Consider the following 23,526-nt stretch of genomic DNA (forward strand, 5'->3'; position numbering starts at 1 on the left):
TTCTTATGGTGCCTTCAGTTCATTTATGGATTTAGTTAATAGTAGGCTAGTTTAGTTTAGTTTACAGATGCAGCATGGAAACAGGCCCTTTGGCCCACCGAGTCCACGCCGACTAGCATTCACCCATATACTAGTTCAACCCTAGTTCAAAACTGGACGCTATACTCTAAATGTGCCCTCACCAATGTCTTATACAACTGCAACATTTTCAACTTCCCGATGTGGGTACAATTTGCAGAAGCCAATTAACCTACTAATCTGCACATACTTGGAACGTTTTTGTTTGAAGGGGCAGGGGATAGAGACGCTTTGATAACTTAAAAAAAAAAGAGGAAACATTCATAAAGTAATGGAATTAAATGTAAGGGGCTCCACAGATGTATGGCCAGATAGCCTTGTGCTGTAATGTCCCAGACTTCCTGTAATGCTGCCTGTGAGCCTGTTATCTGTCACCACTTCATTGATAACCCATTTAAAACTGATCGGGCTGCACTGATTCTCTAATAGTGGCTAGCTTCCCCAATAGTAACTGATATGTAGGTCAGAGGTATCATATTGGGAGTTGATGAGGGCCAAATATTAGAGATCAAAGCTTTGATCCTAGGTGTGCATGTGAGTGAGAGCTTGGCATCTCCTCAGAGTAAGTTATGTGTCCATGGCTGTCTGAAAGTCAACCTGGTTGATTAATAGGATTACTATCCAGATAGGTAGAGAGTGGTTAGGAAAAGGTTATGTGCTCATAGAGTCATATGCACAAAGTTATGTGCACATAGAGTAATCTTACAGCATGGAAGCACGCCCTTTGGCCCAACTTGCCCACAACGGCCAAATTGTCTCTTCTACACTAGTCCCACCTGCCTGCCTTTGGCCCAAATCCCTCTAAGTCTGTCCTATCCATATACCTGTCTAAATGTTTCTTAAACGTTGCGATAGTACATGCCTCAACTACCTCCCCTGGCAGATCGTCCCATACACCCTTTCACTCTTGGTGTGAAAAAGTTACCCCTCCGGTTTCTATTAAATCCCCCCCCCCCCCCCCCCCCCCCCCCCCCCCCCCCATTATGGACAATGTACAACGCCAATTAAATAATAGACCTGCATGTCTTTTGGGATGTGAAAGAAAACAGGAGCACTCGGTGGAAACGATAGATGAAGATGGGGGGCCATCTCCTCTGGTTTTTGATTCCCTTACTCTGGTCAAGAGACTCTGTGCATCTACCCAATCTATTTCTCTCACGACTTTGTACACCTCCAAGATCACCTTTCATCCTCCTGCACGCCAAGGAATGGAATCCTAGCCTGCTCAACCCCTCCCTATAGTTCAGGCCCTCGAGTCCTGGCAACATCCTCGTATAACTTCTCTGTACCTTTCCCAGCATGACAGCATCTTTCCGATAACATGGTGCCCAAAGCTGGACGCTATACTCTAAATGTGCCCTCTCCAACGTCTTATACAACTGCAACTTTTTCAACTTCAGGATAAGATATGAAGGAAAAAAACTGCTACTGGGAATAAAAAAAAGACAAGTGCTGGAGTAACTTAGCAGATCAGGCATCATCCCTGGGGAACATGGACATGTGATGTTTTGGGTCAGGACCCTTTCTCAGATGTGAAAATTCACCATGTTCTCCAGGGATGCTGCCTGACCCGCTGAGTAATTTTAACACTTTGTGTCTTTGCATGTGAACCATGTGAACCGCCTACCTGCGCATGATCCATATCCCTCCATTCCCAGCATTTCAATACACAATAGGTGCAGGAGTAAGCCATACGGCCCTTCGAGCCAGCACTGCCATTTACAGTGATCATGACTGATCATCCACAATCAGTACCCTGTTCCTGCCTTCTTCCCATATCCCTTGACTCTGCTATCTTTATGACCTCTATCTAACTCTCTCTTGAAAGCATCCAGAGAATTGGCCTCCACTGCCTTCTGAGGCACAGAATTCCACAGGTTCACAACTCTCTGGGTGAAAAAGTTTTTCCTCATCTCCGTTCTACATGGTCTACCCCATAATCTTAAACCATGGCACATTTCTATGCGTCTACCTAGAAGCCTCTTAAATGTCACCATCATATCTGCCTCCACCACCACCCCTGGTAGTGAGTTCCAGGTACCCACCGCCCTTTGTGTAATTAAACCTTCGCCCCAATCTTTTAAACTTTGCCCTTCTCACCATAAAGCTATCTTCTCTTCTTCGTGCGTGTGGCGTGCACAGCCTAAAGTTGCAGGCCAACCTGTTCTATTTCATCTTATTTGATTGTGCACGCCGGGTTGATTGCATTCGTCGAAACAGGGCGGACCACGCAGTCTTCCACCACACCTTAAAGCTATGCCCTCATGTCTTTGATATTTCCATTCTGCGAAGGTTCTGACTGTCTACCCCATCTATTACTCTTGTCGTTTTATATACTTCTATCAGGATCCTGAAACCTGCAGAACTAGCCCAATTCCCTGGCCCCGAGTGAGGGAGAGTTACTAAGTAGGTGAATGCAGGCAGCAGAATGAATTTGCCCCGACCCAGGCATGAGTGGGGATCTGTTCCCCATCCCCTGGGATGTCTAGGGTAAGTGCTCCTTCTCCACTTGCCCAGTCAGCAGTGCTTTGCTGTAACTTTATTTTCATTATGATGCTGCCCTTTCCTCTCTTCCATTTATGATAGTCCCAAACGCCTGAAAGTCCAGCCAGCTTGCCAGAGGCATGCTTGCAAAAATGGGTTAGTGTTTCACTGGTAATCTCACCTCCTGGGAGCTAGTTGGCTTCTGGTATCTTGTAAGTGTAGTCGATTTGGATTTTAATAATTTTTTTAAGGTTAGCTAATTGATTTTAAATACCCTCTACACCCCCCCCCCCCCCCCCCCCCCCCCCACCCCTTCACCTCGAACGGCACTTCTCAACGTTGCTTTCAACCCTCCTCCTCCCTGCCCCCATCTCCAACGCAGCTATTTTGAAGTTCAATATAGGAACCAGGAATTGCAGACGCTGGTATACAACAAAAAAAATGCAAAGTTACGCCAGCACTGTGTATCTTGTATTGAAGGTCAAATTCAACTCTGTGTAATTAGTGGAGGGCGATGAAAATGTGATTACTCCGGCTGTTGCATGTTCTGTGTTATATGGTGGTCCTCATGTTATGGTCAATTGGCTTCATACAGTAATTTCCGATTTTAAGACAAAGGCTAATGATGTAGCTCCTTTCAAAATTCCAAATATTTCTGAGATTATTAAAGTACAATGAATAGATGTATGAAATGAAACTGTACACAGTGAAATGCTGATTGAATGGACACACCATTGGGACACACTTAATATTTATGTTTCTAGTTGTCTGATAGTTTCGATGAAGGATACATTGGATTTGAAACTCTCCTTGTGATTGCACAGCAATGCTGCATTTACTCTCCCGATTAAGAATGGATGTTGAGGAATATGGTTCTAAATGCTTTCCAGAATGCCAAGCTTTGTTTAGTTTTAATGTTTGTGTCTTTGGTTCTTTTAATGGAAACCGAAGATTATACCCTATTATGCCCCTGTCCCACTTAGGAAACCTGAACGGAAACCTGTGGGGACTTTGTGCCCCACCTAAGGTTTCCATGCAGTTCCCAGAGGTTTTTGTCAGTCTTCCTACCTGCTTCCACTATCTGCAACTTCCGACAACCACCTGCAACCTCCGGGAACCGCACGGAAACCTTGGGTGGCGCGCAAAGTCTCCAGAGGTTTCCGTTCAGGTTTCCTAAGTGGGACAGGGGCATAATTTAACTTGCTCCGAGCCGTTCAAACTTTCTGCAAAGTTGAGCTATCACCAGCCATCACTGTGCAATTTCATATTTAAAGCTTTCTATTTTTAGGCGCATTGCAGAATATTATTTATTTGTGTTAAAATGGTGTGGCTATATTTCAGAAATATGTAATTGCTGTGAAGTTCTCCAAGAAATCCAGTGGGCATGAAAAACTCTGACATGCAAGTGCATTGTTTGTATATTAATGCTCATGCAGCACTGTTCTGTGCAAATATTGAAGTTCTATCTAACCTGGAGGAAATTGATGCTCCTCAGATTTAACACCTTGGAATAGTATTTACTTTTCTGAGAGTCTTAAAAAATGGGGAGATCCGAAACGTCACCCATTCCATCTCTCCAGAGATGCTGCCTGTCCCATTGAGTTACTCCAGCATTTTATGTCTATTGGCTTTTGTTTTCTTTCCAGCACCTAATTGGCTTTAAAGGGTGATTATGCTTTTTAAAAATGATTTCTCATGATAAGAATGTGTTTCACACCTAAACATACATTCTAGGTTAGTTATTCATGCCAGGTTTATTGTGCGCTGTCATTTTAATTTAGATCATAAGTGATCTAATGGATCATTTGGTCTATCAAGGCTACTGTGCCATTCAATCATGGCTGATCTATCTCTCCCTCCTAACCCCATTCTGCTGCCTTCTCCCCATAACCTCTGACACCCATACAAACCCAGAATCTATCTATCTCTGCCTTAAATATATCCACTGACTTTGCCTCCACAACCTTCTGTGGCAAAGAATTCCACAGATTTATCACCCAGATTTACCCAAATCATCCTGTCTCTTAAGGTTCAATATACAGCACACAAACAGGCCTTTGGTCCACAATGTCCATGCTGAACATGATGGCAGGTTAAACTAACCTTTGCCTTCATGTGATCTACAGTATATTCCTTAATTTACTGCATATCCATGTGCTTATCTACTAACCTCTCATAACCTCTTATGGTACCTTCACCACCACCCCTGCAACACATTCCAGGCACTCATCATTCCGTGTGTCTAAAAATAAAACTTGTCCTGCTCATCTCCCTTAAACATTACCTCTCTTAACGTAAAGCTATGCCCTCTAGTCTTTGACATTTCCACCCTCGGTAAAATAGGTTCTGGCTGTCTACCCTGGCAGTAGTAAGGATTAGGAGAAGGCAGGACTGTTGCGCAGAAGTAGAGTTACTGCCATACAGCGCCAGAGACTGATTCGATCCTGCCTAAGGGTGCCGTCTGTATAGAGTTTATACGTTCTCCTCGTGACCTGCGTGGGTTTTCACCGGGAGTTCCAGTTTCTCCTCACACTCCAAAGACGTAGAGGTTTGTAGGCTAATTGGCTTGATGGAATTGTAAATTGTCCCTAGTGTGTGTAGAATAGTGCATGGGGATCGCTAGTCAGGGCGGGCTCAGCGGGCCGAAGGGCCTGTTTCTGCACTGTATCTCTAAACTAAACTAAAAAGTGTAGGAAGGAACTGCAGATGCTTGTTTAAATCGAAGATAGGCACAAAATGTTGGAGTAACTCAATGGGACCGAAACTAAAAGGAATTGCAAGGAGGTTGATCCCGGGATGGCGGGAATATCATATGAGGAAAGGTTGAAAAGACTAGGCTTGTATTCACGGGAGTTTAGAAGGATGAGGGGGATCTTATAGAAATCTATCTATCTATCTATCTATCTATCTATCTATCTATCTATCTATCTATCTATCTATCTATCTATCTATCTATCTATCTATCTATCTATAAAACTCTGGGGCTATCCATCCGGCTGCCGTCCGGATCCCTTTCTGCCTTTTGATTCGTGCCCGATACTCGCAGATGTCCAATCGGAATGGCTGATGCTCGCAGATGTCCAATCGGAATGGATCCATTTGCATGTATGGCTGCCGGCTGCATTTCTTCCTTTGATTCATTGCCACGCCCAATCCAGACGCTCAATCTCCGAGATCTTTTCCATTTCGGTAGAGATTTCGCTTTTCTTTCTAAGTATCCGCTACTCATTACATTTCGTCATGTTGAAGTACACGTTTTTAATCAAATCCTTCCCCCCCCCCCCCCCCCCCCCACCCCCAAGTCTTCAAAAAAATAAACAGGCTTCTCCATTTACATGTCAGCTTCCAACACACTTTGAAACAAAGTTGCAAGACAGGAACACTCTGAACTTTTCACTGCTGCAGCAGGCAGGGGAGGTGCCATTGGATTTTTTTTTAAATCCACTGCTGAGGGAGGCGGGGCAGTGCTGGAATCTTGCTTTTGAGAACGGCTTCAGTTCCATTGGAGGAGACGGGTGCATGGTGGAATATTGAGTTGGGGGATCACACCATTGGGGGATCAGTCCCAACGGGTCTGCACTTGGTCTAGCAAAATTATAAAAGGACTGGACAAGCTAGATGCAGGAAAAATTGTCCCAATTTTGGGAGAGTCCAGTACCAGGGGCCACAGTCTTAGAATAAAGGGGAGGTCATTTAAGACTGAGGTGAGAAAAAACTTTTTCACCCAGAGAGTTGTGAATTTATGGAATTCCATGCCACAGAGGGTAGTGGAGGCCAAATCACTGGATGGATTTAAGAGAGAGTTAGATAGAGCTCTAGGGGCTAGTGGAATCAAGGGATATGGGGAGAAGACAGGCACGGGTTATTGATAGGGGACGATCAGCCATGATCACAATGAATGGCGGTGCTGGCTCGAAGGGCCGAATGGCCTCCTCCTGCATCTATTTTCTATGTTTCTATGTTTTTATGAGATCAGTTCAACTTGGCATTAGTCAAGTCAAGTCAAGTTTATTTGTCACATAAACATACGAGATGTGCAGTGAAATGAAAGTGGCAATGCTCGCGTACTTTTGTGCAAAAGACAAACAACAAAACAACCAAACAAATTATAAACACAATCATAACACACATATTCTTTTACATAATAAATAATGGAAGGAAAAACATTCTGTAGAGTTAGTCCCTGGTGAGATAGGCGTTTACAGTCCGAATTGCCTCTGGGAAGAAACTCCTTCTCAACCTCTCCGTTCTCACCGCATGGCAACGGAGGTGTTTGCCTGACCGTAGCAGCTGGAACAGTCCGTTGCATGGGGTGGAAGGGGTCTCCCATGATTTTATTTGCTCTGGAGTTGCACCTCCTGTTGTATAGTTCCTGCAGGGGGTGAGTGAAGTTCCCATAATGCGTTCGGCCGAACGCACTACTCTCTACAGAGCCTTCTTGTCCTTGGCAGAGCAATTCCCAAACCAGATGGTAATGTTCCCGGACAAGATGCTTTCCACCGCCGCTGTGTAGAAGCACTGGAGGATCCTCAGAGACACTCTGAATTTCCTCAATTGCCTGAGGTGGTAAAGGCGCTGCCTTGCCTTACTCACGAGTGCTGAGGCGTGTGATGCCCATGTCATATCCTCGGAGATGTGGACTCCCAGATATTTAAAACAGTTCACCCTATCCACAGGATCCCCATTTATCCTCAATGGAGTGTACGTCCTCGGATGATGTGCCCTCCTAAAGTCCATGATCAGCTCCTTCGTTTTTTTGATGTTCAAGAGGAGGCTATTCTGGCACCAGAGTGCTAGACCAGCCACCTCCTCCCGGTAGGCCTTCTCGTCGTTGTCTGAGATCAGGCCCACCACCACAGTGTCATCAGCAAACTTAATCATTGAGTTGGAGCTGAACCTAGCCACACAGTCATGTGTGTACAGGGACTACAATAGGGGGCTGAGGACGCAACCCTGGGGCGATCCTGTGCTTAGGGTGAGGGACTTCGATGTATTCCCTCCCATCTTGACTACCTGGGGCCTGGCGGTGAGAAAGTCCAGGACCCAGGCACACAGGGAGGTGTTAAGCCCCAATTCCAGTAGCCCCAATTCCATTATGTTCGGCACAAACATTGTGGGCCGAACGACCATTCTTGTGCTGTAGTGTTCCATGTTTTCTTTCACCATTTCACTGAACCAAAGATGAGCTCCGCACCACACATCCACTCCATCGCCAAACATCAAACTATTTTCTATGTTTCTATGAGGTAACAATGAGATCCAAGGTTCATGTGAAACTGCAGTTGTCCAGTTGATCATAGATCATTACCTATGTGTGTGAAAAGGTTTACAGGATCAATAAACTAGCAAGGGTGAAACCATTGACCCCACATTGTGTGGGCTGCTCAGTTTCTCAGCATTATAACAGGCTGTATGTAGATGAGTGGTTGCTCTCTGCAGTAGGGTCTGTTGGTACAATCCAGTAATACCTTTCCCGCTTGTAAGGAGGTCCATCTTTGGTGGTCCAGTGGCAGGGTATACATCCATCATTATGTCATAGACCAGTTGATATGTTTTAATTTTGAAGGTGGATGGGGCTTGTGCCAGATTTCCTGCAGTGTAAATACAAGGATCTGTTCTCATTTTTTTTTTAATTTTAGCTGAACAGTGAAACTAACTCTAACAAAGATTTGCAACAATGAGGTCATCTGCCTCATCTGATGAAGTGGGTAATGGTGTGGCAGACAGGGCTGAGTTGAATTGAAAGTTACAACTGCTTGCTTCAATTAGCATCACTGGGTTTTATTACTTGGAGTCTCGCGACACTAATACGATTACTACAAGATTGCAAATACCTTTAGGCAATGCACTAAACGTTACAGAATATAAGGTAACTTGAGCTGGGTTTTTTACAATGAGTACATCACATTAACTGCCTGAAATCAGATTTTAATTTGATAGTAAATTATATAATTCTACATGAGCAAGTGGTTTAAGATCCATTTACAAAAAAAATTGAAAATTAATTTTCACTGAAAGGGAGACGAAAGTCAGTCAGACTAAATTGGGGGCTCTTTCTGAAATTATCTCTAATTAGAAGTTAATGGTGTAGAGACATGTTATGACATTAATGGACGAGGTAGCATTTCTTTTTGGACAATTGGCTTTGCTTTTTTCTTGAATAGAATTGAGTTTGGAAAGAATAGCAGAGTGCTTAGTTATTGTTTGAGGTATTATATGAGGTATTATCAAAGTTTTGCCTCATAATGGTTACAAATAAAAATAGATAATGCTGGAAATAACTCGGCCACCCCACTTGCCTCTGAGGAGAGGGGGTGTTAACCTTGTAGGTCGATGACCTTGCACTAGACCTGGAATGTTTGTGCCTCTATGAAAGCTGCCTGCCCCTTGATAATTACAGCATTCCCTATATTTTGGTATAGAAACATAGAAAATAGGTGCAGGAGTAGGCCATTCAGCCCTTCGAGCCTGCACCGCCATTCAATATGATTATGGCTGATCATCCAACTCAGTATCCTGTACCTGCCTTCTCTCCATACCCCCTGATCCCTTTAGCCACAAGGGCCACATCGAACTCCCTCTTAAATATAGCCAATGAACTGGCCTCACCTACCCTCTGTGGCAGAGAATTCCAGAGCTTCACCACTCTCTGTGTGAAAAATATTTTTCTCATCTCGGTCCTAAAAGACTTCCCCCTTATCCTTAGTATCCGCAGTATTTGAATTTTTATGCAGCTCAAATAATTGAAGTGGCTGTGGCCCGGTGAAAATACGCTTACAGTGACTACCATTGTGCATAGGTACATCCTTTTTTTTGTGGGATTTTTTGTGCAATTTTTTAATTAAACAATCGAGGCTTTCAACCGTAGAATGCCTCTTTGGCTGCTCTCTGTTGTGGCCAATTATAGCATTGTGTTTGTGGACTAATATCAGTGGAATGAAAAGGGGTTTTGAAAAATGCCTCACATGTGTGATAGATTTATAAAACAAATGACAGCTGACAAACTCCAAAGATAAGGGATATTAGCTTTCAAGTATATGCAGCCATCGAGGCAGCCACAGACTAAGACAAATATTTTCGTGCAAGTGGACGGCAGTTTTCTGTGCCGAGCTTTGCATTGATGCCTCGACAAGGAATGCAGTCTTCATGGACCTTGTATTTGGGGAAATGTCCATCAGTGAAACTGAGCCATTCTGGCCTTTGATTTGGCTCCACCGCCACCTTCTTAGAATATTTTTAAAATAAGTTTTAATCTATTTATTTAATTTCTGGACCATAATTAAAGAGAGTTATATATATCTCTGTGGGCTAACAGAATCGAGGGATATGGGGAGAAATCAGGAGTGGGGTACTGATTTTGGATGATCAGCCATGATCATATTGAATGGCGGAGCTGGCTCGAAGGCCCAAATGGCCTACTCTCGCACCTATTTTTCTGACAACTGCGTTTCGTTGTCTACTGTACACCGACAATGACAATTAAAGTTGAATCTGAATCTGAATCTGATTTTCTACCTTTTCTCTAATGATAATAATAAATACTTTCCTATGTTTTGCAGAAAAACTCTACAACTCCTGTGGCCGGGAACTCAGAAGAGCACTTTTTTCACTCAAGCAGATATTCCAGGTTAGAAAACCTTGTTGCGGTTCGGGTAGTACGGGTTAGTACTAATTGATGCCACACTTAAGGTCAGGTTGGACAGGTTAAGGCTGACCAAAGATTAGATTAGATTAGATTAGATTTGTTTATTGTCATTCAGACCTTTCGGTCTGAACGAAATTTTGTTTCCCTGCAGTCATACATATAATTTAAAAAAATGACAAAACACATAGTCAACACAAATTTAACATCCACCACAGTGAGTTCACCAAACACCTCCTCACTGTGGTGGAAGGCAAAATCTTAAAGTCTCTGGCTCTTCCCTCTTTGTTCTCCCTCTGCGCCGAGGCGACGGTTCAAACTCCGCGGGTGGTCGCTGCCTCGCCACAGCTCAGAGGCCGAGTCAGGTCTCCGCTGCCGCTGCTGCTGCCGCCGCCACAGCTTCGGGGCCGAGTCAGGTCTCCGCCGCTGCCGCCACAGCTCCAGGGCCGAGTCAGGTCTCCGCTGCTGCTGCCGCCGCTACAGCTTCGGTGCCGAGTCAGGTCTCCGCTGCTGCTGCTGCCGCCACAGCTCCAGGGCCGAGTCAGGTCTCCGCCACTGCTGCCGCCGCTACAGCTCCGCCATTAGGCCTCGGCGCAAACGGAGACGGGGGATACGACCGAAGAAAAAGTCGCATCCCCCGAAGGAAGAGGCCAAAGCATGTTTCTCCCACCCCACCCACACACATACACAACTTAATAAAACAAAATTAACTAAAACATGACAAGGAACAAAACGAAAGAAAAAAAACAGACGGACTGCAGGTGGGCCGCAGCTGTTAAGCCAGCACCGCCATCTTTGAACCAAAGCCATGTTCAAGTAGATAATCCAGGTTGGTGCTGATCAATAGCTCGTTGAGAGGAAGATGATTCAGTTTGCTGCTGATCTGTAGCTCAGAGTTATGCATTATACACTGATATGCATTATTAATTTTTACCTTCTGCAAAGTTCAGAAATTCAGCTGCTTTGATGGTGCCATTGGGTAAGAGAATGATATACCTGGGGATTTCTGAGATGCTGTAATCGTGAACATTTTCTAGATTTAAGACATCCAAATTTAGACTTTAGAGACAGAGCTGGGAAATCGGCCCTTTGGCCCGCACTGACCAATGATCATCGTTCATAAGCACTGTCCTACATACTAGGGACAATTTACAGAAGGCAATTAACCTACAAAACTGTACATCTTTGGAGCGTGAGAGGAAACGGGAGTGCCCGGAGCAAACGCATGTGGTCACAGGGTGAGCGTACATCTGCGTACAGGTACCACCCATAGTCAGGATCGAACCCATGTCTCTGGCGCTGTAAGGCAGCAACTCCACCGCAGCGCCACTGTGTCTACAGTTAATGTAATAACTCTAGAACTTCCTGCTGTCCACAATAGGCAAAGTCATCACAATGGTCCTCCTCAGCTGCATCCTACCAATAATATGAGGAGTCTCCTCCCAATCCAGGTATTGATCCCATCCATCCGGAAAAACAATGTATGTGATTTTCATGCAAGATAGACACAAAATGCTGGAGTAACTCAGCGGGGCAAGCAGCATCTCTGGAGAGAAGGAATGGGTGACGTTTCGTGTCAAGACCCTTCTTCAGACTGATCATATATGTGATTTTCATGTACTTGTTTCAAAATAAATGCATTAACATAGCCTTTATTAACTTCTTATTAAGTCATTGACATGATTAATTAAGGGGAACTATGGATCATTCTTGTATGTAGCTGCTTGCAGGAGGTTTAATCCATGATCTTAACCTGCGGGTCCATCACAAACCAGATGTCAATACATAGCTGTGTCAAGCAAATCTGAGGCAATGCTTTCATCCTCCTTTAGTATAGAAGTTGGGATGTAATGTTAAAATTGTATAAGGCATTGGTGAGGCCAATTCTGGAGTATGGTGTACAATTTTGGTCGCCTAATTATAGGAAGGATGTCAACAAAATAGAGAGAGTACAGAGGAGATTTACTAGAATGTTGCCTGGGTTTCAGCAACTAAGTTACAGAGAAAGGTTGAACAAGTTAGGGCTTTATTCTTTGGAGCGCAGAAGGTTAAGGGGGGACTTGATAGAGGTTTTTAAAATGATGAGAGGGATAGACAGAGTTGACGTGGAAAAGCTTTTCCCACTGAGAGTAGGGAAGATTCAAACAAGGGGACGTGACTTGAGAATTAAGGGACTGAAGTTTAGGGGTAACATGAGGGGGAACTTCGTTACTCAGAGAGTGGTAGCTGTGTGGAATGAGCTTCCAGTGAAGGTGGTGGAGGCAGGTTCGTTTTTATCATTTAAAAATAAATTGGATAGTTATATGGATAGGAAGGGAATGGAGGGTTATGGTCTGAGCGCAGGTATATGGGACTAGGGGAGATTATGTGTTCGGCACGGACTAGAAGGGTCGAGATGGCCTGTTTCCGTGCTGTAATTGTTATTTGGTTGTATGGTTACCAACACAACTATGCACCTCAAGCCAACAAGGTTTCTGCTGGAGTGGAGCTGATTAATAGGTCAAATGGGAAACCATTCAGTAGGTATGTTACAAAACCTACCTGAATCGTCATTGGGAATCTGCCCTCAGCCATGTCGGCGATTTTGGCGCTGTTTGGAGGGGGCGGGTTTAAAACGCGATTTTTACTAGGCTGTACTAATCGCACATGTTCAGCCTAGTAAATCATTAACGAAAAATCGCTGCAAGACCCGGTCGCAAAAGGTATTATTAGTTTTATAGGCCTCGATAATCTAGTTATAATAGTTTTAAAATTACTCTCTGATTTCGCAACCTCTCACAGCCCCAGGGTTTTATAAAGCAAACAATTAAAGGTATGTACCTTATTTTTACATTAAATGGGGCATATATATAACCCTGAATATCAAGTTATCTATAACGAATAGTTCATTTTGGGCTTTTTATATCCCGCAGTATTTTTCTCGGCATTTGAGGGCACTAATCCAGCGCTATGTCAACGTTCTAAACCAGCGCGTTCCACATGAACCCACTAGAAAGCCGATTTAAATGGGCATTTATTTACAGCAATTGAACACTAAATTCCTTCCATTTGGCCTATAAATTAATGTAAATTAGATATAAAAATCATGTTATATTGTGAATTATTTGTGAATAATCTTTGGACACTTAGGCTATTTAAAAATGTTAATCTTTCCTTAAGAAATGGACGTTTGACTATCCAAGATCACAGCTTTTTTGTAATGTCCATTGAAAATCAATAGGGAACAAGATGCTAATTTCCGAGTATGAAAATGGTCATAACTTTTTTAATACTTGAGATATGAAAGTGAATTTGGTGTCAAATTAAACTTATTGTTATGCTTTATCTGATGGGATAAATTGCAGACTTGATTTTTTAAATCTCAAAATTTTGTAACATTGCTACATTCAGCTTGGGGCTCCTCAACTCCAATGGTGACCACACCCCAATATTGTTCATTGAACTTGTGAAAGTGCAAGTTTAGAATCTGAGTGTTGTCCTTGTTGATCCATTAATTAGAGTGGTACAAGAGAATGGGGTTTGCAGCTAGCATCCTCAGAACTAATTACCTTTACCTCCCTTGCCCCTTCCTGATGTACAACACAGTCCCTGAGAATTACCTTCCATGATGAAATCCTGAAATATGTGCAATATTCCTGTACTTTAGATGCCCATCTCAACGAAAGCAGGCGTCAGTGGGGAAATTCACCATTTCATTCAATTTTCATCGTCAACCGTTGACTGTGAGGGGAAACGGTAGACAAATCTCCAGGGCCTGATCAGATATATCCGAGGACATTGCGGGAAACTAGAGAGGAAGTTGCGGGAGCCTTGGTTGAAATTTACGAGTCGTCCTTAAATACAGGAAAGGTGCCGGAAGATTGGAGGGTAGCAAATGTTGTGTTTTTTTCAAGAAGGGCTGCAGGGAAAATGCTGAGAACTATAGGCCGGTGAGCGTAACATCTGTAGTTGGAAAGTTTCTGGAGAGTATTCTGAGGGATAGGATAGACAGGCATTTGGATAGGGACAGTCAGCATGGTTTTCATATGTGGGAGGTCGTGTCTCACAAAATGTATTAATTTTTTTAAAGATGTGACCAAAATGGTTGATGTGGGCAGAGCTGTAGATGTTGTGTACATGGACTTCAGTTAAGCATTCAACAAGGTTCCACATGCTAGGCTGCTCTGGAAGGTTCGATCGCATGGGATCCAAGGAGAGATAGTGGAATTGATAGCAAATTGGCTCCATGGAAGGAAGGAGAGGGTGATGGTGGAAGGTTGCTTCTCGGACTGGAAGCCTGTGACTAGTGGTGTGCCTCAGGGTTCAGTGCTGGGCCCATTACTGTTTGTCATCTACATCAATGATTTGGATGAGAACATACAGGGCAAGATTAGCAAGTTTGCTGATGATACAAAGTTGAGTGGTTTTACAGATAGTAAAGATGGTTGTGAACGATTGCAGCAGGATCTGGATCGATTGGCCAGGTGGGCGGAGGAATGGTTGATGGAATTGAATACAGAGAAGTGTGAGGTGTTGCATTTTGGGGTGTCGAACAAGGGCAGGACCTACACAGTAAATGGTAGGCCTCTGGGTAGTGTTGTACAGCAGAGGGATCTAGGAGTACAGATGCACGTTTCATTGAAGGTCGAGTCGCAGGTTGATAAAGTGGTGAAAAAGGCTCTTTACATTTTGGCCTTGGCCTGTCAGTGTATTGAGTATATAAGTTGGGAGGTCATGTTGCAGTTGTATAAGACGTTGGTGAGACCACATTTAGAATATTGTGTTCAGTTCTGGGCACCATGTTATAGGAAAGATATTGTCAAGCTTGAAAGGGTTCAGAAAAGATTTACGTGGATGTTCCAGGGCTAGATGGTGTGAGCAGCAGGGAGAGGTTGAGTCGGCTGGGTCTCTATTCTGTGGAGCGCAGGAGGATGAGGGGAGATCTTGTAGAGGTATTCAAAATCATGAGAGGAATAGATTGGGTAGATGCACAGTCTTTTGCCAAGAATAGGGGAATCAAGGACCAGAGGACATAGGTTCAAGGTGAAGGGGGAAAAGATTTAATAGGAATTAATCCGAGGGGTAACTTTTTCACATAAAGGGTGGTGGGTGTACGGAACAAGCTGCTGGAGGAGATAGTTGAGGCTGGGACTACCCCATCGTTTAAGAAACAGTTAGACAGGTACGTGGATAGGACAGGGTTGGAGGGATATGGACCAAGCACAGGCAAGTGGGACGAGGGTAGGTGAGACATTGTTGGCGAGTTTAACCACATGGCCTGTTTCCACACTGTATCACTCTATGACTATAAGATCAGAGCCTGCAACTCCACACAAACTCCTGGTTTAATGTGCGGCAGCAACAGATTACCAGGAGGGCAGAAAAAAATGAGTTAATTGATGCTCCCAAAGTCAGCTCGTCTTCATCAGCACATCAGAAACCTGACCCACGGTAGTTCAAAATAGGGATACAGCTTTTGAGAAGACACGGAGAGCCTCTAGTTTATTTACCAGGAGTGAAAAGAAAACAGGAACAGGAAAGGTCTAGAGGGGTTTGGGCGAAAAGCAGGTGGGTGGGACTAGTGTAGATGGGGCATCTTTGTCGGCATGGACATGTCTAGCAGAAGGGCACGTTTCAATGCTGCATAACTCGATGACCAGCATCAACAGAGGAAACACAGCACCATGTCACAGCCTGCTGGCCTGCTTTCTCCATTGTGTATCTCCTGTCATTGCTTGCAGCAAAATCAAGTGATGCTCCAGTGATGCAAGTCAACATTTTGGCTCCTCTCGGCTGTTCCTAGAAAATGCACGCAAGCTGATGCTGGATGAGAGCACGTTCGGTTAGGATTAGTTTAGTTTATTATTGTCAGATGAGCTATTTGGTGCATGCAATCGAGTCAACGAAAAGGTTATACAAGATTACAATTAAGTCATCCACAGTGTACAGACATAGGCTAGAGGTCATAATGTTCAGTGCAAGATAAAATCCAATAAAGCAAAGTGCTGAAATAGAAGGTGTGAAAAATATGACACAAGTCAGGCACAACTTGTGTAGAGAAGTTACTGTCTTAGTGGCTAATTCATGTTTAATGGATTTTCATCATTACCATTTGAATTAAATATCTTGAAATTTTAACTCGTTCTCTTGGAATATGTCCATCATTTTCTTTGCAACTTCATTCTTGGTGTGATGCTTTCTAACTAGTTGAGTTTAGACAACACAGTGGGGCAGCAGGTAGAGCTGCTGTCTTACAGCACCAGAGACCCACATTCTATCCTGACCGAAGGTGCTATTGGAGCGTAGTTTGGACATTCTCCCTGTGAGTGCGCGGTGCTCTGGTTTCCTCCCACATCACAAAGACGTGCGGGTTTGTAGGTTAATTGGCGGCTGTAAATTGCCCTCTCGTGTGTAGGGGGTGAATGAGAAACCGGGATAACATAGAACTAGTGTGAGCAGTGGTCAATGGCCACAGGACCTGTTTCCATGCTGCATCTGTATAGGGCTCTGGTGAGACCACATCTGGTGTATTGTACAGTTTTGGTCTCCGCATTTGAGGAAGGACATCCTTGTGATTGAAGCAGTGCAGCGTAGGTTCACGAGACTGATCCCTGGGATGGCGGGACTGTCATATGAGGAAAGATTGAAAAGAATAGGCTTGTATTCACTGGAGTTCAGAAGGATGAGGGGATATCTTATAGAAACATATAAAATTATAAAAGGACTGGACGCTAGATGCAGGAAAAATGGTCCCAATGTTGGGCGAGTCCAGAACCAGGGGCCGCAGTTTTAGAATAAAGGGGAAGGTCATTTAAGACTGAGGTGAGAAAAAACTTTTTCACCCAGAGAGTTGTGAATTTGTGGAATTCCTTGCCACAGAGGGCAGAGGAGGCCAAATCACTGGATGGATTTAAGAGAGTTAGATAGAGCTCTAGAGGCTAGTGGAGTCAAGGGATATGGGGAGAAGACAGGCACGGGTTATTGATAGGGGACGATCAGCCATGATCACAATGAATGGCGGTGCTGGCTCGAAGGGCCGAATGGCCTCCTCCTGCACCTATTTTCTATGTTTCTATCTCCAAAACTGAAAGACACAGCATGGAAACAGGTCCTTTGGCTCAGCAAGTCCACACTGACCATTGATCACCTGCTCACACAAGTTCAATGCTGTCCCACTCTCTCATCCACTCTGGCATGTTTCAGATGGCAATTAACCCACAAGCCCACACATCTTTGGGTGTGGGAAGCAACCGGGGACACCCAGAGGAAACCCACGCAGACACAGGGGGAAGGTGCAAACTCGTCACCTTGTACGTTACATACCGTTAACACTCCGTTAACACTCAATGGTCATGTTTGCACATAATTGTTCTTTAGTTGAAGCATGAGAAAAGCATTAGTACCTCTGACTCCAGAGAGGGTCGGTGCTTTCAGGACAGAGCAGAGTTTATCTGGAGGAAGCCTCTGAACATCTGCCTTGTGTATTCAATACAAAGACCAGACTAATAAAGCACAGAGGAATGGAGAAATTCCTTTATAATGTATTTCCGGGATCCAGTAATGTCAGCCACATGGCAATGGAATGAAAGTTTGGTTCTTAAATGAAGGTAGCTATTATACAGGAAGTATCAGTGTCATGTAATTAGTAGTTGAGGGAGAATTATGATTAACAGGTAAGGAGCTTTTTACAGACAAAACGAGAGATGATCTTGAAAGAAAAGTTATTATACCTAATGTTAATGGTCTGATTTCTGCTCTAAATCTGGGCTGTTTAAACTCAAATATTTTACCACCTCCTGCTGAATGCGATGATTTTTCCCAGCAGATAATATGTTTAATATACACTGGCCATCAATGTGCTGTAAGTGCAGGGAGATAGGTTTTACAGTCTGTTTAGTGTCAATGTTGAATATCAGGGCAGGGAGTTTGTAATCTGAGCTGCCCACCTTGGCATCTCGACTCGCAGCAAATGTCATTATGATAATTAAAGGTGAGCAAGTCATTTCAGCCCCTCATAGTTCATTCTCTGCTTTTCCACCTTATCAACTAATAATCGGGCTGCAAAACAATGCTTGTTTAAATGTACAGCGGTCGAGCAATCGGGTTGCAGTAGAGTGCCTGAGACCCAGGTTCGATCCTGACTATGGGTGCTGTCTGTTCGAAGTTTGTATGTATGTATGTTTGTATGTATGCTCCAACACCAAGACCCGGAGCACAGCCTTGCATCGCCCGGCACGGCTTTAATGACCGTGGGACTTATTTACCATTGCCCGCCGGGGGCTTTAACTTTGACATTGGGAGGAGAATGGGGAGTGCAGAGGAGAGATAAGACTTTGCCTTCCATCACAGTGAGGAGGAGATTCGCTGTGATGGATGTTTGTGTAAATTGTGTTGTGTCTTGATTCTTCTTCTTGTTCGTATGACTGCAGAAACCAAATTTCGTTTGAACTTCTGGGTTCAAATGACAACAAATAAAATCTAATCTAATCTAATCTCCCTGTAACCATGTGGGTTTACTTTGGGTGCTCCAGTTTCCTCCCACACTCCAAAGACGTACAGGTTTGTAGGTTAATTGACTTCAGTTAAAAGATTGTAAATAGTTCCTAGTGTGTAGGATAGTGCTAGGTAAGGAGATCGCTGGTCGGCACGGACTCGGAGGGCTGAAGGGCCTGTTTGCATGCTGTCTCCCTATCCTAAACTTAACTAATTTGGAATGAGCCTTTTGTGCATTGTGTCTGCTCTGCCATTCAGCACCTCGGCAACTGTTTGTGCTATCCTCAATATTTCAAACATACCCATTGATTGGGATGGATGCAATCTTAACTGCAGAGACTAAAAATCAATCTGAAGAAGGGTCCCGACCCGAAACGTCACCTCCCCATGTTCTCCAGAGATGCTGCCTGACCTGCTGAGTTACTCCAGCACTTTGTGTCCTTTAGTGTAAAAACCAACACCTGCAGTTCCCTGTTTCCACTGGAAATTCCATGATGGCTTTGGACCACTTGTTTTTGTGCTAGAGGATTGTTAAAACACCTTGAATAACCTTGTTAATTTTATTTTACTGCTTGTGCTGCAAACTTGCTGACGTGTATTTGTGTCAGTGGAATATTCTTTGGCATAAATATTTAACAGTTGCTGCCTATATTCAATTGTTATCTACAGCAGCTTTCAATTGTGTATGTTTCCCAGGGCCCTTTGGTCTTTTCATGTTGATGGCGATGAGAGATATGGAAAAACGACCCTCCATTCTTATTCCTGTAATAATCCCAGTGACATTGTCGGTATCTTTCCACTGCATCAAATAATAATAAAAGGAGCCAAGTTGAATGCTGCAGGGGTCTGATTTTTTTAATGTTTTATTTTTAGTTTTGAGATACAGCGCGGAAACAGGCCCTTCGGCCCACCGGGTCCACGCCCACTCGCAATTTGAGTATAGGAGCAGGGAGGTTCTACTGCAGATGTACAGGGTCTTGGTGAGACCACACCTACAGTATTGCTTACAGTTTTGGTCTCCTAATCTGAGGAAGGACATTCTTGCCATGGAGGGAGTACAGAGAAGGTTCACCAGACTGATTCCTGGGATGTCAGGACTTTCATATGAAGAAAGACTGGATAGACTCGGCTTGTACTCGCTAGAATTTAGAAGATTGAGGGCAGATCTTATAGAAACTTACAAAATTCTTAAGGCTAGATGCAGGAAGATTGTTCCCGATGTTGGGGAAGTCCAGAACAAGGGGTCACAGTTTAAGGATAAAGGGGAAATATTTTAAGACTGAGATGAGAAAAACATTTTTCACACAGTGGTGAATCTCTGTAATTCTTTGCCACAGAAGGTAGTTGAGGCCAGTTCATTGGCTTTATTTAAGAGGGAGTTAGATGTGGCCCTTGTGGCTAAAGGGATCAGAGGGTATGGAGAGAAGGCAGGTACAGGATACTGAGTTGGATGATCAGCCATGATCATATTGAATGGCGGTGCAGGATCGAAGGGCCGAATGGCCTACTCCTGCACCTATTTTCTATGTTTCTATCCCCGCATATTAACATTATCCCACACCCACTATGGACAATTTTTACATTTATGAAGCCATTTTAACTACATACCTCTACGTCTTTGGTGTGTCGGAGAAAAACTCAGATCTGGGATAAAACCCACGCAGGTCACGGAGAGAACGTAGAAACTCCGTACAGACAGCACCCGTAGTCGGGATCGAACCCGGTTCTCCGGCGCTGCATTTGCTGTAAGGCAGCAACTCTACCGCTGTGCCCTCTGTTTGTATAGTGAACTTTAATTGGTGTTCGGGTTTGCAGATCACGAGGCCTGTTGCGGGTGTAAGAGGTGGTCTATTGAACAGTTAACCCAGCGGAGTTCGGGAAAGCAGTACTCCCCTTTCCGCCATCCTAGTCCCATTTTCCCATCTCCACCCCTTTCTGCCTTCCGCAGAGAGAGTTCCCTCCGCAACTCCCTGGTTAACTCATCCCTTCCCACCCAAACCACCCCCTCCCCAGGTACCTTCTGTTGCAACTGCAGAAGATGCAGCACCTGTCGCTATACCTCCTCCCTCGACTCTGCCCCGAAAGTCCTTTCAGATTAGGCAGCGGTTCACTTGCACCTCCTCCAACTTCATCTATTGTATCCGTTGTTCAAGATGTGGACTCTTATACATCGGCGAGACCAAACGCAGACTGGTTGATCGTTTCGCCGAACATCTTCACTCAGCCCACGTGAACTGACCTGATTTCCCAATTGCTGGTCTCCTCCATTGTCAGTGTGAGGCTAAACGCAAATTGGAGGAACAACATCTCATATTTCGCTTGGACAGCTTGCAGCCCAGTGGTATGAATATTGATTTCTCTCACTTCAGGTAGCCCCGGCATTCCATCTCTCTTCATCTCTCCCCCACCCAAGTTGCACCAGCTTCTCATGTTCACTGTACAAACAGCTCACAATGGCCTGTTTCCTTTATCATCATTTCTTTTCGCATAACTTTCATTCATTGTTCTTTATCTCTCCATATCAACGTCTATACCTCTCGTTCCCTTTGTCCCTAACCAGGTACTTGACCCGAAACGTCACCCATTCCTTCTCTTCAGAGATGCTGCATGTCCCGCTGAGTTACTCCAGTTTTTTGTGTGTATTTTAAATAGAACTCACTGCCTGACTTGTAAATCATGAGGGAATTTCTGCTGTGGGACTATTTATCGGGCATGCAATATCTCAATTTGATGACAATTTGTTACTTTAAAGCTGTTCCAAGTCTGGTTTTCACAAATAAATCATGTTCTAAGCTGAACGCCTCCAGACTATTTCTACTTGTCTTACCCATTTAGACATCAGTAGTTAAGTACAAGTCTGTACATCCCATTAATTTTTTGCAGGGCCACATTCTCCAATGTGCTTTGCTCGTGCATAGAAACTGCTTCCTTTCAAGTTTTAGTGAGGGAGGCAAGTTTTAAGAGTGTTCATGGGAGTAGGTTTTTTAATCTGAGGGTAGTCCACATCTCTGGTCTGGTGAACCGTCTCTGCACTCCCTCTTTGCCATAGAGGGAGTGCAGAGACGGTTCACCAGACTGATTCCTGGGATGTCAGGACTGTCTTATGAAGAAAGACTGGATAGACTTGGTTTATACTCTCTAGAATTTAGGAGATTGAGAGGGGATCTTATAGAAACCTACAAAAATTCTTAAGGGGTTGGACAGGCTAGATGGAGGAAGATTGTTCCCGATGTTAGGGAAGTCCAGGACAAGGGGTCACAGCTTAAGGATAAGGGGGAAATCCTTTAAAACCGAGATGAGAAGAACTTTTTTCACACAGAGAGTGGTGGATCTCTGGAACTCTCTGCCACAGAGGGTAGTTGAGGCCAGTTCATTGGCTATATTTAAGAGGGAGTTAGATGTGGCCCTTGTGGCTAAGGGGATCAGGGGGTATGGAGAGAAGGCAGGTACGGGATACTGAGTTGGATGATCAGCCATGATCATATTGAATGGCGGTGCAGGCTCGAAGGTCCGAATGGCCTACTCCTGCACCTAATTTCTATGTTTCTATCTGGAATGAACAGCCAAAGGAAGCAATAGAAATGGATACAATTACAAGTTAGGATAGGCATAGGATCCAAGGAGAGATAGCCAATTAGATAGAAAATTGGTTTCACAGAAGGAAGCAGAGGGTGATGGTTGAAGGGTGCTTCTCGGACTGGAGGCCTGTGACTTGCCAACTATATCAATGATTTGGATGAGAATGTATAAGACGGAATGAGCATATTTGCAGAGGACACTAAAGTGGGTGGTATTGTATATAGTTTAGATGGCTGTCAAAAATTGTAGCAGAATCTTGATCGGTTGGGCAAATGGGCTGAGGAATGGTTGATGGAATTTAATACTAGGTGTTGCATTTCGGGAAGTCTAACACGGCCAGGACCTACACAGTGGATGATTGGGCTCTAATGTTTCAAAAGGTTGGTGGGCAACAAGATGTTTCAGAAGATCAGAGCTTAGTCCAAGTTGGAGAGGGCAAGATGTCAAGTTTTGGTCAGGATGTGTTGCAAACAAGACGCTAGCCATGCCTAACCCAGTCCAGAAGAGCAGATTAGAAATTGATGTACCTAGTTACATTCAAATTCCTACATGGAAAAGAGTGAACAGAAAGCCAGGAATTTCCAGCATCTCAACACACGTGTGTACATTGTTGTTTTTCAGGGGCCACCAGCAGGTGTAATGTACAGTTATGTCTACTGTAGCCCAAAGTTTTCATTCAAAGATTTGAGCTGTGCCTAATTGATATTTTTTTGCTTAATATTAATTGTTGTCTGAACATAAGACAGTAAATTAATTATGAAAAAATCCTTTACAAAAAATAACTTTACTAAGCTGATGTTAAAATGAATGTGAGTTATTTGTGCGAGTGTTTTTTTTTCCTCTCTGCAATGCAGAGGCATTGAACAATGTTGAATGGAGCACTAGATACTTGTATTCTTAGTATTTCAACATCCCAATCCATCAATGCTGAACTCTGTGTGTAATAGGTAATCTGTAGTGGTAACATGGCTTCAAACGTACTTTCGGGTGCTTTCTGCGAGGAGTTTGCACGCTCTTTCTGCAACCAAACAGATAATGGTTCTCTCCTCTCATCCGAACGTGTGCAGGTTTGCAGGGTAATTGGCCCTGGTGTGTTGGGAATTAATGTGAAATAAAAGACTAGGCTTGTATTCACTGGAGTTTAGAAGATTGAGGGGGGATCTTATAGAAATTTACAAAATTCTTAAGGGGTTGGACAGGCTAGATGCAGGAAGATTGCTCCTGATGTTGGGGAAGTCCAGGACAAGGGGTCACAGTTTAAGGATAAAGGG

At 44.0% G+C, this 23,526-nt stretch overlaps 1 protein-coding gene across 9 annotated transcripts in view; it reads left to right on the forward strand.

Annotated features, from left to right (window-relative positions):
- LOC129706915 (FH1/FH2 domain-containing protein 3-like) overlaps positions 1-23,526 on the forward strand; it is a 649,864-nt gene that overhangs the window by 310,511 nt on the left and 315,827 nt on the right. For all 9 annotated transcript variants that reach the window (XM_055651616.1, XM_055651562.1, XM_055651571.1 and 6 more), the window contains exon 4: positions 10,122-10,189. In XM_055651616.1, the coding sequence (XP_055507591.1) occupies positions 10,122-10,189 (68 nt within the window). The remainder of the gene's footprint in view (positions 1-10,121; positions 10,190-23,526) is intronic.

This window comes from Leucoraja erinacea, chromosome 2 (assembly GCF_028641065.1).
Source record: "Leucoraja erinacea ecotype New England chromosome 2, Leri_hhj_1, whole genome shotgun sequence".
Classification (NCBI taxonomy): Eukaryota; Metazoa; Chordata; class Chondrichthyes; order Rajiformes; family Rajidae; genus Leucoraja; species Leucoraja erinaceus.